Source organism: Sinohyriopsis cumingii, chromosome 15 (genome assembly GCF_028554795.1).
Source record: "Sinohyriopsis cumingii isolate HCF-2022 chromosome 15, ASM2855479v2, whole genome shotgun sequence".
NCBI classification, from domain to species: domain Eukaryota; kingdom Metazoa; phylum Mollusca; class Bivalvia; order Unionida; family Unionidae; genus Sinohyriopsis; species Sinohyriopsis cumingii.
Window position 1 is genome coordinate 105,706,669 of NC_142975.1, and position 17,058 is coordinate 105,723,726.

General features: G+C 31.1%; 1 protein-coding gene across 4 annotated transcripts in view; it reads right to left on the reverse strand.

Annotated features, from left to right (window-relative positions):
• LOC149782423 (cell adhesion molecule CEACAM5-like) overlaps positions 1-17,058 on the reverse strand; it is a 118,891-nt gene that overhangs the window by 16,817 nt on the left and 85,016 nt on the right. For all 4 annotated transcript variants that reach the window (XM_089933820.1, XM_089933823.1, XM_089933821.1 and 1 more), the window contains 2 exons: positions 14,619-14,759; positions 10,226-10,262 (listed from right to left, as the gene is read on the reverse strand). In XM_089933820.1, coding sequence (XP_089789946.1) covers positions 10,226-10,262; positions 14,619-14,759 — 178 coding nt within the window. The remainder of the gene's footprint in view (positions 1-10,225; positions 10,263-14,618; positions 14,760-17,058) is intronic.

Here is a 17,058-nt window from a genome sequence, read left to right on the forward strand (position 1 = left end):
GACAGATTTATTTAAGTTGTATTTTCATACTTGAAGACAGATTTGTTTATTTTAATTTGTATTTTCATACTTGGAGACAGATTTATTTATTTTAAGTTTGTAGTTTCATACTTAAGATAGATTTATTTATTTTAATTTGTATTTTCAAACCTGAGGACAAATTTGTTTATTTCAATTTATATTTTCATACCTGAAGACAGATTTATTTATTTTAAGTTTGTAGTTTCATACTTGAAGACAGATTTATTTATTTTAATTTGTATTTTCAAACCTGAGGACAGATTTGTTTATTTCAATTTATATTTTCATACCTGAAGACAGATTTATTTAAGTTTGTAGTTTCATACTTGAAGACAGATTTATTTATTTTAATTTTGTATTTTCATACCTGAGGACAGATTTGTTTATTTTAATTTATACTTTGATACCTGAAGACAGATTTATTTATTTTAAGTTTGTAGTTTCATATTTGAAGACAGATTTATTTATTTTAAGTTTGTATTTTCATACTTGAAGACATTTATTTATTTTAATTTGTATTTTCTTACCTGAAGACAGATTTATTTTAATTTGTATTTTCACACTTGAAGAAAGATTTATTTAATTTGCATTTTCATACCTGAAGACAGATTTGTTTATTTTAATTTGTATTTTCATACCTGAAGACAGATTTTTTTAAGTTTGTATTTTCATACTTGAAGAAAGATTTATTTATTTTAAGTTTGTATTTTCATACTTGAAGAAAGATTTGTTTATTTTAATTTGTATTTTCATACTTGAAGAAAGATTTATTTATTTTAAGTTTGTATTTTCATACTTGAAGACAGATTTATTTTAATTTGTATTTTCATACCTGAGGACAGATTTGTTTATTTTAATTTGTATTTTCATACCTGAAGACAGATTTATTTATTATAAGTTTGTAGTTTCATACCTGAAGACAGATTTATTTATTTTAAGTTTGTATTTTCACACTTGAAGACAGATTTATTTAATTTGTATTTTCATACCTGAAGACAGATTTGTTTAATTTGTATTTTCATACTTGAAGACAGATTTATTTTAATTTGTATTTTCATACCTGAAGACAGATTTATTTAATTTGTATTTTCATGCCTGAAGACATTTATTTCTTTTAATTTGTATCCATACTTGAAGACAGATTTATTTAAGTTGTATTTTCATACTTGAAGACAGATTTGTTTATTTTAATTTGTATTTTCATACTTGGAGACAGATTTATTTATTTTAAGTTTGTAGTTTCATACTTAAGATAGATTTATTTATTTTAATTTGTATTTTCAAACCTGAAGACAGATTTGTTTATTTCAATTTATATTTTCATACCTGAAGACAGATTTATTTATTTTAAGTTTGTAGTTTCATACTTGAAGACAGATTTATTTATTTTAATTTTGTATTTTCATACCTGAGGACAGATTTGTTTATTTTAATTTATACTTTGATACCTGAAGACAGATTTATTTATTTTAAGTTTGTAGTTTCATATTTGAAGACAGATTTATTTATTTTAAGTTTGTATTTTCATACTTGAAGACATTTATTTATTTTAATTTGTATTTTCATACCTGAAGACAGATTTATTTATTTTAATTTGTATTTTCACACTTGAAGACAGATTTATTTAATTTGCATTTTCATACCTGAAGACAGATTTGTTTATTTTAATTTGTATTTTCATACCTGAAGACAGATTTTTTAAGTTTGTATTTTCATACTTGAAGAAAGATTTATTTATTTTAAGTTTGTATTTTCATACTTGAAGAAAGATTTGTTTATTTTAATTTGTATTTTCATACTTGAAGAAAGATTTATTTATTTTAAGTTTGTATTTTCATACTTGAAGACAGATTTATTTTAATTTGTATTTTCATACCTGAGGACAGATTTGTTTATTTTAATTTGTATTTTCATACCTGAAGACAGATTTATTTATTATAAGTTTGTAGTTTCATACCTGAAGACAGATTTATTTATTTTAAGTTTGTATTTTCACACTTGAAGACAGATTTATTTAATTTGTATTTTCATACCTGAAGACAGATTTGTTTAATTTGTATTTTCATACTTGAAGACAGATTTATTTTAATTTGTATTTTCATACCTGAAGACAGATTTATTTAATTTGTATTTTCATGCCTGAAGACATTTATTTCTTTTAATTTGTATCCATACTTGAAGACAGATTTATTTAAGTTGTATTTTCATACTTGAAGACAGATTTGTTTATTTTAATTTGTATTTCCATACTTGAAGACAGATTTATTTTAATTTGTATTTTCATACTTGGAGACAGATTTATTTATTTTAAGTTTGTATTTTCATACTTAAGACAGATTTATTTATTTTAATTTGTATTTTCATACTCAAAGACAGATTTATTTATTTTAAGTTTGTATTTTCATACCTGAAGACAGATTTATTTTAATTTGTATTTTCATACCTGAAGACAGATCTATTTATTTTAAGTTTGTAGTTTCATACTTGAAGAAAGATTTAAGTTTGTATTTTCATACTTTGAAGACAGATTTAATTTCTATTTTGATACCTGAAGACAGATTTGTTTATTTTAATTTGTATTTTCATACCTGAGACAGATTTATTTTAATTTGCATTTTCATACCTGAAGACAGATTTATTTAATTTGTATTTTCATACTTGAAGAAAGATTTATTTATTTTAAGTTTGTATTTTCATACTTGAAGAAAGATTTATTTATTTTAAGTTTGTATTTCCATACCTGAAGACAGATTTATTTATTTTAATTTGTATTTTCATACATGAAGACAGATTTATTTATTTTATCTTCTATAGTTACATTTTAAGACCAGAGGATTACCCCCAGTTAGCTGAGCTAAGAGCTAGTCTGATTTCTTGTTACAAGAAATCAAAATAATATAGTGTCATACATGCAAAGGCTGACTGTTAAAAATGATCACTTTAGAGACATGTAATAAAGGTTTGAATTTATTATTATATATTCATATAATATTTTGAACTTATTATTATATGCCTATACAATTTTTTAAAATAATTTATTATTTTACACCCACACAATATTTTTAATTTATTATTATATACCCACAGAGTATTTTTAATTTATTATTATTATATACCTATACAATATTTTTAATTTTGTATTATATACCCATACAATATTTTGTAAAATGTTCTTATCAATATTTCATCAGTTTCCTAGGCCTTCTGAATATGATTCCTTTATAACACTGAAATACAAAATACATGTCTGTATCTAATACAAAATAACCTACAATACACAAAAGATAAAATACCAATGAGTTTCATTCAAACAATGTGATTGGCTGGGGATTATTATGATAATACTTATGAGTCTGATTCAAATAATGTGACTGGCTGGGGATTATTATGCACTGCCACTGTGTCCTTCATAATTTATGTCAATATTATTCTGTCTTCAAGTCGTTTAATACTGAAATGTGTTGTCTTCATAATTTATGTCAATATTATTCTGTCTTCAAGTCGTTTAATACTGAAATGTGTTGTCTTCATAATTTATGTCAATATTATTCTGTCTTCAAGTCGTTTAATACTGAAATGTGTTGTCCTTCATAATTTATGCCAATATCATTCTGTCTTTGAGCCTTTTAATACTAAAATGTGTTGTCTTCATAATTTATGCCAATATTATTCTGTCTTCGAGTCGTTTAATACTGAAATGTGTTGTCTTCATAATTTATGTCAATATTATTCTGTCTTCAAGTCGTTTAATACTGAAATGTGTTGTCCTTCATAATTTATGCCAATATCATTCTGTCTTTGAGCCTTTTAATACTGAAATGTGTTGTCTTCATAATTTATGCCAATATCATTCTGTCTTTGAGCCTTTTAATACTGAAATGTGTTGTCTTCATAATTTATGCCAATATCATTCTGTCTTTGAGCCTTTTAATACTGAAATGTGTTGTCTTCATAATTTATGTCAATATTATTCTGTCTTCAAGTCTTTTAATACTGAAATGTGTTGTCTTCATAATTTATGTCAATATTATTCTGTCTTTGAGCCTTTTAATACTGAAATGTGTTTCCCTTCATAATTCATGTCAATATCATTCTGTCTTTGAGCCTTTTAATACTGAAATGTGTTTCCCTTCATAATTTATGCCAATATCATTCTGTCTTTGAGCCTTTTAATACTGAAATGTGTTTCCCTTCATAATTTATGCCAATATCATTCTGTCTTTGAGCCTTTTAATACTGAAATGTGTTGTCTTCATAATTTATGTCAATATTATTCTGTCTTCGAGTCGTTTAATACTGAAATGTGTTGTTTTCATAATTTATGCCAATATCATTCTGTCTTCGAGTCTTTTAATACTAAAATGTGTTGTCTTCATAATTTATGTCAATATTATTCTGTCTTTGAGCCTTTTAATACTGAAATGTGTTGTCTTCATAATTTATGCCAATATCATTCTGTCTTTGAGCCTTTTAATACTGAAATGTGTTGTCTTCATAATTTATGTCAATATTATTATGTATTCGAGTCTTTTAATACTGAAATGTGTTGTCTTCATAATTTATGTCAATATTATTCTGTCTTCGAGTCTTTTAATACTGAAATGTGTTGTCCTTCATAATTTATGCCAATATCATTCTGTCTTCGAGTCGTTTAATACTGAAATGTGTTGTCTTCATAATTTATGTCAATATTATTCTGTCTTCGAGTCTTTTAATACTAAAATGTGTTGTCTTCATAATTTATGTCAATATTATTCTGTCTTCGAGTCTTTTAATACTGAAATGTGTTGTCTTCATAATTTATGTCAATATCATTCTGTCTTCGAGTCGTTTAATACTGAAATGTGTTTTCCTCATCACAATTAATGTTCAAACATTGTGAATCTATTTGAGTCAAATTGTGTTCAGGTCATACTGATGGCACTTTAACTTGGTGGATCTATTTGAGTTGAATTGTGTTCAGGGCATACTGATGGCACTTTAACCTGGTGGATCTATTTGAGTCGAATTGTGTTCAGGTCATACTGATGGCACTTTAACTTGGTGGATCTATTTGAGTCGAATTGTGTTCAGGTCATACTGATGGCACTTTAACTTGGTGGATCTATTTGAGTCGAATTGTGTTCAGGGCATACTGATGGCACTTTAACTTGGTGGATCTATTTGAGTCGAATTGTGTTCAGGTCATACTGATGACACTTTAACTTGGTGGATCTATTTGAGTTGAACTGTGTTCAGGGCATACTGATAGCACTTTAACTTGGTTCCAGAGTTATGCATGGCATGTGAGTACAGTGTGAGTGGAGGCACTCATAGCAATAAAATCCAGTTGGTATTTACTCATGACTTTTGTATAATGATATTTCAGACAATAATTTCTTGTATGTACACAGTTATTATTTCCTTATACGTATGAGACGTTGTGAAATGCTATCCTAGTTTGCAATGGCCTTTCTCCATGGTCATGTAAGGAGAAGACAGGCAAATTTACTTGAATATAATTCTGCTTCTTGTTTCTTTCTTGTAGGTAAGGTCAATGCATATATAGTCACTAATGGATGATATGGTTGGACATAGGATTTTGAGCCAAACCAAAATCATATGAATTATAAAACACCATTCATTTACTGTCCTGTCCTAATAGTGACTGAACAGAGAAATTATAAGTTTATTGGTTTCGAGGAACTGTTTCTTTACATGTTATGGATGAACACATTAAGAAGCAAATTCCAAAGTTACTTCTTCATGACCCAGATTTGCCACATATTCTAATATTCACCACGATATTGCCCTTTTATTAACTGGAAATAAAATTAAAAACTGCCAAGTTACAATTTATTATTCCATCCTCAATAAGACTCTAAAGTATTTTGGCAAACTAGTACTGTGTGTTTATAAAGCAAATTGTAACTTCTTTAACTAATTCAAATATGAATAAAATCTATCCTGATTTAATATTTTATATTTCTACAATTCTGTAGTTCATATTATTATTAACATTTTGTCTGCTGTTAATAAAGTAGGAAATTAATTGTACAGGATGGAATGTATGATTACATTGCTTTATATCAAGAATCCTAATCTTGTAATCTTGTTCCTGCTTTTCTTGGTCATTACCAACTAGGCTTCCATTTTGTCACCATAGTTCTAGTAGTTAGAAGCTAAATTTCCAAATCTGAAATAACTAATCAATATCAATTATATACAAATATCATATGCGATCTCTTGCTTGATAAAGTACATAATTATCTAGATCAAAGGACTGTTATTCGCCATTTTCTTTTGTATTCTCATATATTTGGGTCTATTAATAACTTTGTATTAGGTATTTTTATTTTATCTCTCTTTATCAATTTGTTACATCTGAGTGATTTTTTTGTAGATGATGGGGAGTATATCTTAGGATAATTCTCAGCTTGAGTAATTAGCCAAGTTTTAAGAATGCACAGTAATCATGAGACCATGTAATACAGAGGTGGGCAAACTTTCCAGTGCAAGTGCCACATACACAAATTTACACGTTGTCGCAGGCCGCATAGTTCATTAAGTAAAATAATTAATATTTGAAATAGCAAAAACAAAAGTTTTTCTAAATAACATCATAATTAATTTTCAGTTGTTAATATGTTGTTAGTATTTGAAAACTTAAACTTAAACTTCAAAAGAAGCATATTTATTTGATAAAAAGAGTAACATAAACAGAGTCAGTGCGAATGATGACTTGTTCCTAGGCTGCATGAAAACCCTTGGCAGGACGCATACGGCCCACGGGCCGTAGTTTGCCCACCCCTGGTATAATAGCATGGATTAGTTTTGCAAAGTGGACACTCCTTAGTTTCATAACATCAGGAATTCTCAGGATATTTTTAAGTATATATATATATTGTTTCATTTGAGTGAGTAATAATTCTTACTATTAGGAGTTAGGTCTATGAATAACTCTCTGTATTAGGTATTTGGGTCTATGAATAACCCATGTATACTTGGGTCTATGAATAACTCTTTGTATTAGGTATTTGGTCTATGAATAACCCATGTGTAAGGTATATGGGTCTATGAATAAATCTTTGTATGAGGTATTTGGGTCTATGAATAACTCTTTGTATTAGGTATTTGGGTCTATGAATAACCTATATATATGGTTCTTTGTATTAGGTATTTGGGTCTATGAATAACCCATGTATAAGGTATTTGGGTCCATGAATAACTCTTTGTATTAGGTATTAGGGTCTATGAATAACTCTCTGTATTAGGTATCCGGTCTATGAATAACCCATGTATAAGGTATTTGGGTCAATGAATAAATTTTGTATGAGGTATTTTTGTATTAGATAGTTCAGTCTGTGAATAACCCTTTGTATTAGGTATTTGGGCCTCTGAATAACTCTTTGTAGTAGGTATTTGGGTCTATGAATAACTCTTTGTAGTAGGTATTTGGGTCTATGAATAACTCACTGTATTATATATTTGGGTCTATTAATAATTTTGTATTAGGTATTTGGGTATATTAATAACTTTGTATTAGGTATTTGGGTCTATTAATAACTTTGTATTAGGAGTTTGGATCTATTACTAACTTTGTATTAGGCATTTGGGTCTATTAATAACTCGTATTAGGTATTTGGGTCTATTAATAACTCTTCGTATTAGGTATTTAGGTCAAACTTTGCATTACATGTCATGAAGTGCTAATATTTGACCAAAGATGTCTCAATAACAAGCAATACAAATATGAAACAATAAGCCCATGCAAGAGTGGAATGAAGATATTGCTGATGTGTAGACATTAGGTGATTTTTAAAATATTATTTAGTAAAAGTCATGCACTGAAGATCCCTTAAGATGCCAATAGCTGTTGTCCTTGGAAATAGGGTAAATGGACAATCAAGGTGCTTGATTTGTTTGGGATGATACACCTTGCATGTAACAAGACTAATTTTCTTGAGGTAGTGGTGTTAATTTGGATAGCTTAATATTTTTTTTAATATAGTTCTTTATTTTTTGATTGTGTAATTCAGGCTATTCAACATGGCAACTGCAAGGAATTAAGCATTCCCAAGGAAAGAAGATACTTCCCTGAAGCTCACTTCATGGTTCACAACATTTATTACATGAAAGAAGGTTCATTTGCATTAAAATGTAGGCAGATATTGTTCTTTAAAAGACAATCCTGTTACCAGTAGAATATAATTTAGCAGTGGCATAGAGTATGTTTTTAATACAGCACATTGTGCTTGCTAAATGTGGGTTCAGTCCTCATTATAACAAATGTAGGTCAGTGAGAAACTTCTTTTTGTCTAGATCAGACACAAGACCAGCTGATGCACATTTTCAGTTAGGGCAGACATGATAGAAATCTTGTAATCTGTCATGGGGGAGTTAAATTGAGCAATAAGATGTTTTTGTAATTTATACTTTACTACATTTGATTTACAAAAAAGAACCTTATGACAGACACCTCCACACACACACACATGCAAACTTCCCCTCAACAGATCTCACTAAGCATAAGGGTGAACAATTGTTGTGTTCCCTTGACTGTTGAATGGTTGTCAAAAATGAGTTGAGTAGACAAAGCCACATTGATAACTCAGATGTGTGCTCAGTGGCAATGTAATATTTTTAATTAGGTTATTTTGATTCTAAAACCACATGTGAAGGCACATGACCCTTTATGTTTGTGGTTAATTGTTTGGGATTAATCATGTGAATTATCTCAGAAGCATTGGTTAGAAATTGTTTATGTTGCTATAGAGAAACAGTTATAAATAATGCAATCAATATTTTTAAACGGATGTTTAAATAGCCAATTAGAATAATTCACAAATACAGCATTTGGCTTAAGATTCTGCTGTTTGAAATTATGTAAGAGTGAATTGTAACATTTTAAGTTGTGAGTATTTGGATACTAGTGAATGATTTTCTGTCAATGCAGTGATGCAGATGTGAAGATGCAGTGATGTCTAGAATGGTCTGTCTGTGAAAATAGAATCTGTACCGTTTAATATGGCTGTTGAGGTCTGAGCACCTTATGGTTTTGCTATAGATGAATTGTCTAGTAGAAAGTGCACAATCAGTATACAATATTAAATGTTTCATTCACTTAGTAGGAGAGTCCCTGTGTATATATAAGACATAAATACTTATATGTGTACTTAAGGTATTCAACTTTACAGAGCCAATTTTAGAGCTTTTGATTTTGGTTCAATTACAGAAAATTATATTTAACCAGAAATGACATTTTCAAAATGTGTCCACAACACTACCAAAAGTAATTTACATAGCTTATTGCATATAATCATAATGTAAAGGTAGAAAAAAAAGTACTCATAGTTGCAGAATGTCTAAAGAAAGACCATTGGCCCATTTACAATCAACTGTAAAGACCATTGACCCATTTATCCTCCAGTGTAAAGGCCATGAGCCCATTCACACTTCCATGTAAAGACCATTCGCCCATTCATACTCCACTATAAAGACCATTGGCCCATTCACTCTTCATTTCAAAGACCATCAGCCCATTCACACTCCACTGCAAAGACCATCAGCCCATTCATACTCCACTGTAAAGACCATTGGCCGATTCATACTCCACTGTAAAGACCATCAGTCCATTCACACTCCACTATAAAGACCATCAGCCCATTCACACTCCACTGCAAAGACCATCAGCCCATTAATACTCCACTGTAAAGACCATTGGCCGATTTATACTCCACTGTAAAGACCATCAACCCATTCATACTCCACTGTAAAGACCATCAGTCCATTCACACTCCATCACAAAGACCATCAGCCCATTCATACTCCACTGTAAAGACCATTGGCCGATTCATGCTCTACTGTAAAGACCATCAGCCCATTCACACTCCACTGTAAAGACCATCAGCCCATTCACACTCAACTGTAAAGACCATTGGCCGATTCATGCTCCACTGTAAAGACCATCTGTCCATTCACACTCCACTGTAAAGACCATCAGCCCAATCATACTCCACTGTAAAGACCATCAGCCCATTCATACTCCACTGTAAAGACCATCAGCCCATCAATACTCCATTGTAAAGACCATTGGCCCATTCACACTCCACTGTAAAGACCATCAGCCCATTCATACTCCACTGTAAAGACCATTGGCAATTTCACACTCCACTGCATTTGTATTTGAGGAATAACATATTAGTGAAATTAACACCAGTCTAACCTTTCTTCATGTTCCCTCTTTATATCATTGTCTGTAACTGAAATGGATAAAACATTCGGTTATAATCAAACTAAAATAGCTATTACATCTTTTTTCTTATCTATGGTAAAGTTGCAGAGTGATCATATGTAATGAGTGAATATCCTTAGATTAAGAGAACCAAGGACATAATGACAAACTCTTTATTCAAATTCTGTTGTGTATCTTATGTGTGTATTAGCATCAATGTACCTTAGTTTATATCTTCACCACTGAGAAGTTATATTGTTATTGTCTTTACTGTATTAAAATCAAACTCACTTAAATTTGACAATGGAGAACTATTTTAGGTAAATAAATGTTAATTTCATAGCTCCAAACACTATTACATGCAAGTTGTTACTGAAAGACAAAACAAAGAGGAGATCGACACAGTGAAATACAAACATATTTACATAGGAACATGTGTACCACTGGACCATTACAAAATCAAATATAAACATATTTACATAGGAACATGTGTACCACTGGACCATTACAAAATCTAATATAAACATATTTACATAGGAACATGTGTACAACTGGACCATTACAAAATCAAATATAAACATATTTACATAGGAACATGTGTACCACTGGACCATTACAAAATCAAATATAAACATATATACACATGAACATGTGTACCACTGGACCATTATAAAATCAAATATAAACATATTTACATAGGAACATGTGTACCACTGGACCATTATAAAATCAAATATAAACATATTTACATAGGAACATGTGTACCACTGGACCATTACAAAATCAAATATAAACATATTCACATAGGAACATGTGTACCACTGGACCATTATAAAATCAAATATAAACATATTTACATAGGAACATATGTACCACTGGACCATTACAAAATCAAATATAAACATATATACACATGAACATGTGTAACACTGGACCATTACAAAATCTAATATAAACATATTTACCTTGGAACATGTGTACAACTGGACCATTACAAAATCAAATATAAACATATTTACATAGGAACATGTGTACCACTGGACCATTACAAAATCAAATATAAACATATATACACATGAACATGTGTAACACTGGACCATTACAAAATCAAATATAAACATATATACACATGAACATGTGTAACACTGGACCATTACAAAATCTAATATAAACATATTTACCTTGGAAAATGTGTACAACTGGACCTCTACGAATACACTAGGCCTCTTTATGTCTGGATTTGGGACCATACATTTTATATTTTCTAAATGTTATGAAAGGATTGTCATTTTGTAATAGACCCAATATCACATATTTTGACTGATATGTACATCTGACTGTTATGTGTACTTAATTTGTATTGTGTACACGACCTTTGTCCATGACTGAGAATAGAGCTCAAGCGTGTACATGACCTTTGTCCAAAACTGAGGATAGAGCACTAGTGTGTACGTGGTGTTTGTCCATGACTGAGGATAGAGCACTAGTGTGTACGTCGTATTTGTCCATGACTGAGGATAGAGCTCTAGTGTGTACATGATATTTATCCATGACTGAGGATAGAGCTTTAGTGTGTACATGATATTTGTCCATGACTGAGGATAAAGCTCTTGTGTGTACATGATATTTATCCACGACTGAGGATAGAGCTCTAGTGTGTACATATTTGTCCATGGCTGAGGATAGAGCTTTAGTGTGTACGTGGCATTTGTCCATGACTGAGGATAGAGCTCTTGTGTGTACATGGCATTTGTCCATGACTGAGGATAGAGCACTAGTGTGTACATGGTATTTGTCCATGACTGAAGATAGAGCATTAGTGTGTACATATTTGTCCATGGCTGAGGATAGAGCATTAGTGTGTACATGATATTTGTCCATGACTGAGGATAGAGCTCAAGTGTGTACATGAACTTTGTCCATGACTGAGGATAGAGCTCTAGTGTGTACATGATATTTATCCATGACTAAGGATAGAGTTCTAGTGTGTACATGATATTTGTCCATGACTGAGGATAGAGCTCTAGTGTGTACATGATATCTGTCCATGACTAAGGATAGAGCTCTACATGGCATTTGTCCATGACTGAGGATAGAGCACTAGTGTGTACATATCTGTCCATGGCTGAGGATAGAGCTCTAGTGTGTTCATCAACTTTTTCCATGACTGAGGATAGAGCTCTTGTGTGTACATGATATTTGTCCATGGCTGAGGATAGAGCTCTAGTGTGTACATGATATTTATCCATGACTGAGGATAGAACTCTAGTGTGTACATATTTATCCATGACTGAGGATAGAGCTCTAGTGTGTACATGATATTTGTCCATGACTGAGGATAGAGCTCTAGTGTGTACATGATATTTATCCATGACTGAGGATAGAACTCTAGTGTGTACATATTTATCCATGACTGAGGATAGAGCTCTAGTGTGTACATGATATTTATCCATGACTGAGGATAGAGCTCTAGTGTGTACATGATATTTGTCCATGACTGAGGATAGAGCTCTAGTGTGTACATGATATTTATCCATGACTGAGGATAGAGCTCTAGTGTGTACATGATATTTATCCATGACTGAGGATAGAACTCTAGTGTGTACATATTTATCCATGACTGAGGATAGAGCTCTAGTGTGTACATGATATTTGTCCATGGCTGAGGATAGAGCTCTAGTGTGTACATGATATTTATCCATGACTGAGGATAGAACTCTAGTGTGTACATATTTATCCATGACTGAGGATAGAGCTCTAGTGTGTACATGATATTTGTCCATGACTGAGGATAGAGCTCTTTTGTGTACATGATATTTGTCCATGACTGAGGATAGAGCTCTAGTGTGTACATGATATTTATCCATGACTGAGGATAGAGCTCTAGTGTGTACATGATATTTGTCCATGACTGAGGATAGAGCTCTAGTGTGTACATGATATTTATCCATGACTGAGGATAGAGCTCTAGTGTGTACATGCTATTTATCCATGACTGAGGATAGAGCTCTAGTGTGTACATATTTGTCCATGACTGAGGATGTAACTCTAGTGTGTACATGATATTTATCCATGACTGAGGATAGAACTCTAGTGTGTACATGCTATTTATCCACGACTGAGGATAGAGCTCTAGTGTGTACATATTTGTCCATGACTGAGGATAGAGCTCTAGTGTGTACATGATATTTGTCTTGTTGCAGGTTATCAGTAGGTTGTTGACTGAGTTCTTGGTCAAGCTTTGATTATGATCTTACATGTTTTGGTTGCACTTTAGTGTTGTTGTTTTTGTTGTTGTAGGGTTTAACGCTTTTTTTCAGCACACGATAGGCTATACATGGCAGACAGTATTAATGGTGGAGGAAGAACATGGGAATCTTTGATTATGATCTTACATGTTCTGGAAGTTGTTCTGGAAGTAAACTTGGTTGCAGTTTAGTGTAATGTTACATTAAGACAATTTAGTTTTTTCAGATAATGCAAGTGGAACATAAGTCAAGTTGAGATGTATGTAAAACAGGCTTTTGTCAACAAAGTATTCATTCCTATTTTAATATCATTCTGGAATTATCTACTTTTGTGTTCAATTATAATTTGAAAGGAATCATTTCAATTATTCATTAGAATTAAATGGTCACTGATATTTTGGACTAAGACACTACTTTGGTATTATTATGTATTCATTCAAAGATATTCTGTATTATATAATTAGGATGCATCAAGACTGTTGTTACCTCTACATTATTCATTGGAATTAAATGGTCACTGATATTTTGGACTAATAACAGATAGATCAAGACTGTTGTTACCTCAACTCATTCAAGACTACTGGTATATAAGCACCTTCAAGACTTGGAATTCATTCAGAATATTTTATATGTTTGGTCTTGTGATAGAACTTCTAGGAATTTTGGGGATTTAATTCACAATAAATAAGCACCTTCAATACTTGAAATTCATTTAGAATATTTTATATGTTTTGCCCTATGACAGAACTTCTAGGAATTTTGGGATTTAATTCATAATAGTGTAAGCCACTTTTAAATGTTCACTTTACAATCAATGGAAATAAATTATTTGCTGAAATTTACAAAACTTGTTGTTTTCACTTTCTTTCTATTACTTAGTTATGATCATAGACTCGTAATATAGATAATGTTATGAACTGATGAAATATAATGATATAAATAGGTTGTCACTAATAAAGGTCAATATTAAAAAAATGCTGAGTTCAGTTAAAATAAACTGCTAAATGTTAACAGAAACGATGATAAAAAAATGACATCACTTGTCCATGCTTATTTTCTTCCAATACTTTACATGTGAATTTACAGTGTGGTTTAAATTAAATTTTTATGCTGCTGATGATAACAATCCTTCTTACCGTGTTTATTTTGTTTTGCACGCTGATATTTTCTCCAAAGGAATATGCCTATAACCACACACAATATGACAACAAATCCAGCAACAATGCCTCCAGCTATTCCAGCAACTGGTATTCCAAGACTTTCACGTGTACTTACTTCTGCAAAATATGAACAATAATCCTTTTAATAATATTTATTTATGGTGTAAACTCCATCAAACAGATATTTTTTTTTTTTTGTAACTGAAAGTATACAAACATTCACATGTAAGTATATGAAGCTGGGAGTTAGCCATGTCATATTTGTGGAGAACCAACAGTCAGCCCTGTTGGAGTCTTTGTTTGTCTCTCTTCAGAGCCTCCCTGTCAAGGCTGGTTCAAAACAGTGGTATTACTCCATGTTGTGGACTTGCAGGAGGCAGGATTTTACAAAGCAAAACTAGAATGTGATTGTATTGGTGTTAGCAGGTGCTGCCATGGACCTCTGACACATTCAGGTACATACTCTCTTTGTAATTATTTACTTTGTTTGGAGATGGAGCTGTAAGTAAACACACTGCAAAACTAGTATGAACTGCATTTGTGTTAGCAGGTGCTGTCATTGACTTATGACACATTCAGGTAATTATTTGTAGCATATGTGAACTTTATTTGGAGATGGTACTGTAAGCAACATATTGCAATTATTAACAATGCTCCAAATATGAAAGTAATCAAAGCTATTTTTATTATGGGTCTTTATGGTACTAAGGTAGTTGAGAAGTTTAAATTTATCTAGTTAATTGCCCTGTTAGTACTGTTTGTGATCATTTTCATATTCACTTTTATAATGAAGTGACAGTTATGTCTCAATTCAAGTGTCAAACTTTGCTGTCTCATTTATGCATATACTAGATTTTTGTATTTCATTCTCATGCAATGTACTTCCTCCATGACTTATAAGCTGATGTTCTAAGCATTAAGTATAGCTTATTTATAATAATATTCTAATTTAGTACAAGGTATGTTATGGCATAATGTGGTATGTACCCTTGTAATAGCTTCAACCTCAAGTTTCCAATTCATGCATATAAAAAATTGGTATGTTCCTCTGACTTGCTAAGCCCCCTTATACCTCAGGAAACAAAAATGGACATGTTGTACAAAACAAACCTATTTATATGCTTCACAATCAACAAGTGTTTTACCAATTTACTGGTTAGCCCCAGTGCAGATCCATTTAATCACATACAAATTTATCAACTATGTAACTGAATAATAAAGTGTCAAACAAAACATTAAAGCAAAGATGAACAGAAAACTGTTGTACAGTAGACCATTTGGTTACCAGTCACACTTTCCTTTAATACTAAATCTTACATACATACTTCAAACCATTTGGTTACCAGTCACACTTTCCTTTAATACTAAATCTTACATATGTACTTCAGACCATTTGGTTACCAGTCACACTTTCCTTTCATAATAAATCTTACATCAAAGTTACTTCAGACCATTTGGTTACCAGTCACACATTCCTTTAATACTAAATCTTACATCAAAGTTACTTCAGACCATTTGGCTACCAGTCACACTTTCCTTTAATACTAAATCATACATCAAAGTTACTTCAGACCATTTGGTTACCAGTCACACTTTCCTTTAATACTAAATCTTACATATGTACTACAGACCATTTGGTTACCAGTCACACTTTCCTTTAATACTAACTCTTACATACATGCTTCAGATCATTGGTTACCAGTCATACTTTCCTTTAATAATAAATCTTGCATCAAAGTTACTGCAGACCATTTGGTTACCAGTCACACTTTCCTTTAATACTAAATCTTAAATCAAAGTTACTGCAGACTATTTGGTTACCAGTCACACTTTCCTATAATACTAAATCTTACATCAAAGTTACTGAAATATATTCGGCAAAAATTGCATCATGAGGATGCTATATTTGGCACAAAACTAACCAAAATATTAAGCAATAGTAATGATATGGGTTGTTAAACATGAATGTTAGCAAACACATACTACCAAACTGAGACAAAAAAAGAAACAACATAAACAACACATGCAAAAAATGAACAATGATCACGCCTTTTAATTATTAAATAGCAATGGTCTTTTTTTATACTGACTTGCTAATTTAAAAAAAAAAATCACTTCTTACAATGCACAATTTTTCTTATGTTAGTATTCATCATTGTTGATCATAACGCTAAAGGAAGTGATGTCCTTTTAATGGATCATGGTTTCTCTAATGTCAGCTTGAAGTTTTCTCAGAATAAAAATTGTTCTTTTTAGTGCCTGCATTGGAAGCTGGCAAAGTAAATACAACTCTCTTGATTCTAGCAAGATTGTACATTGTTTCCAGCATGTGGGTATATTCAGATTGTTGGCTGCATCCCAGAAATGCTCCAAATTGGTATTGTCTAATATTGTTTTAATGTCTGTAAGATTTCTT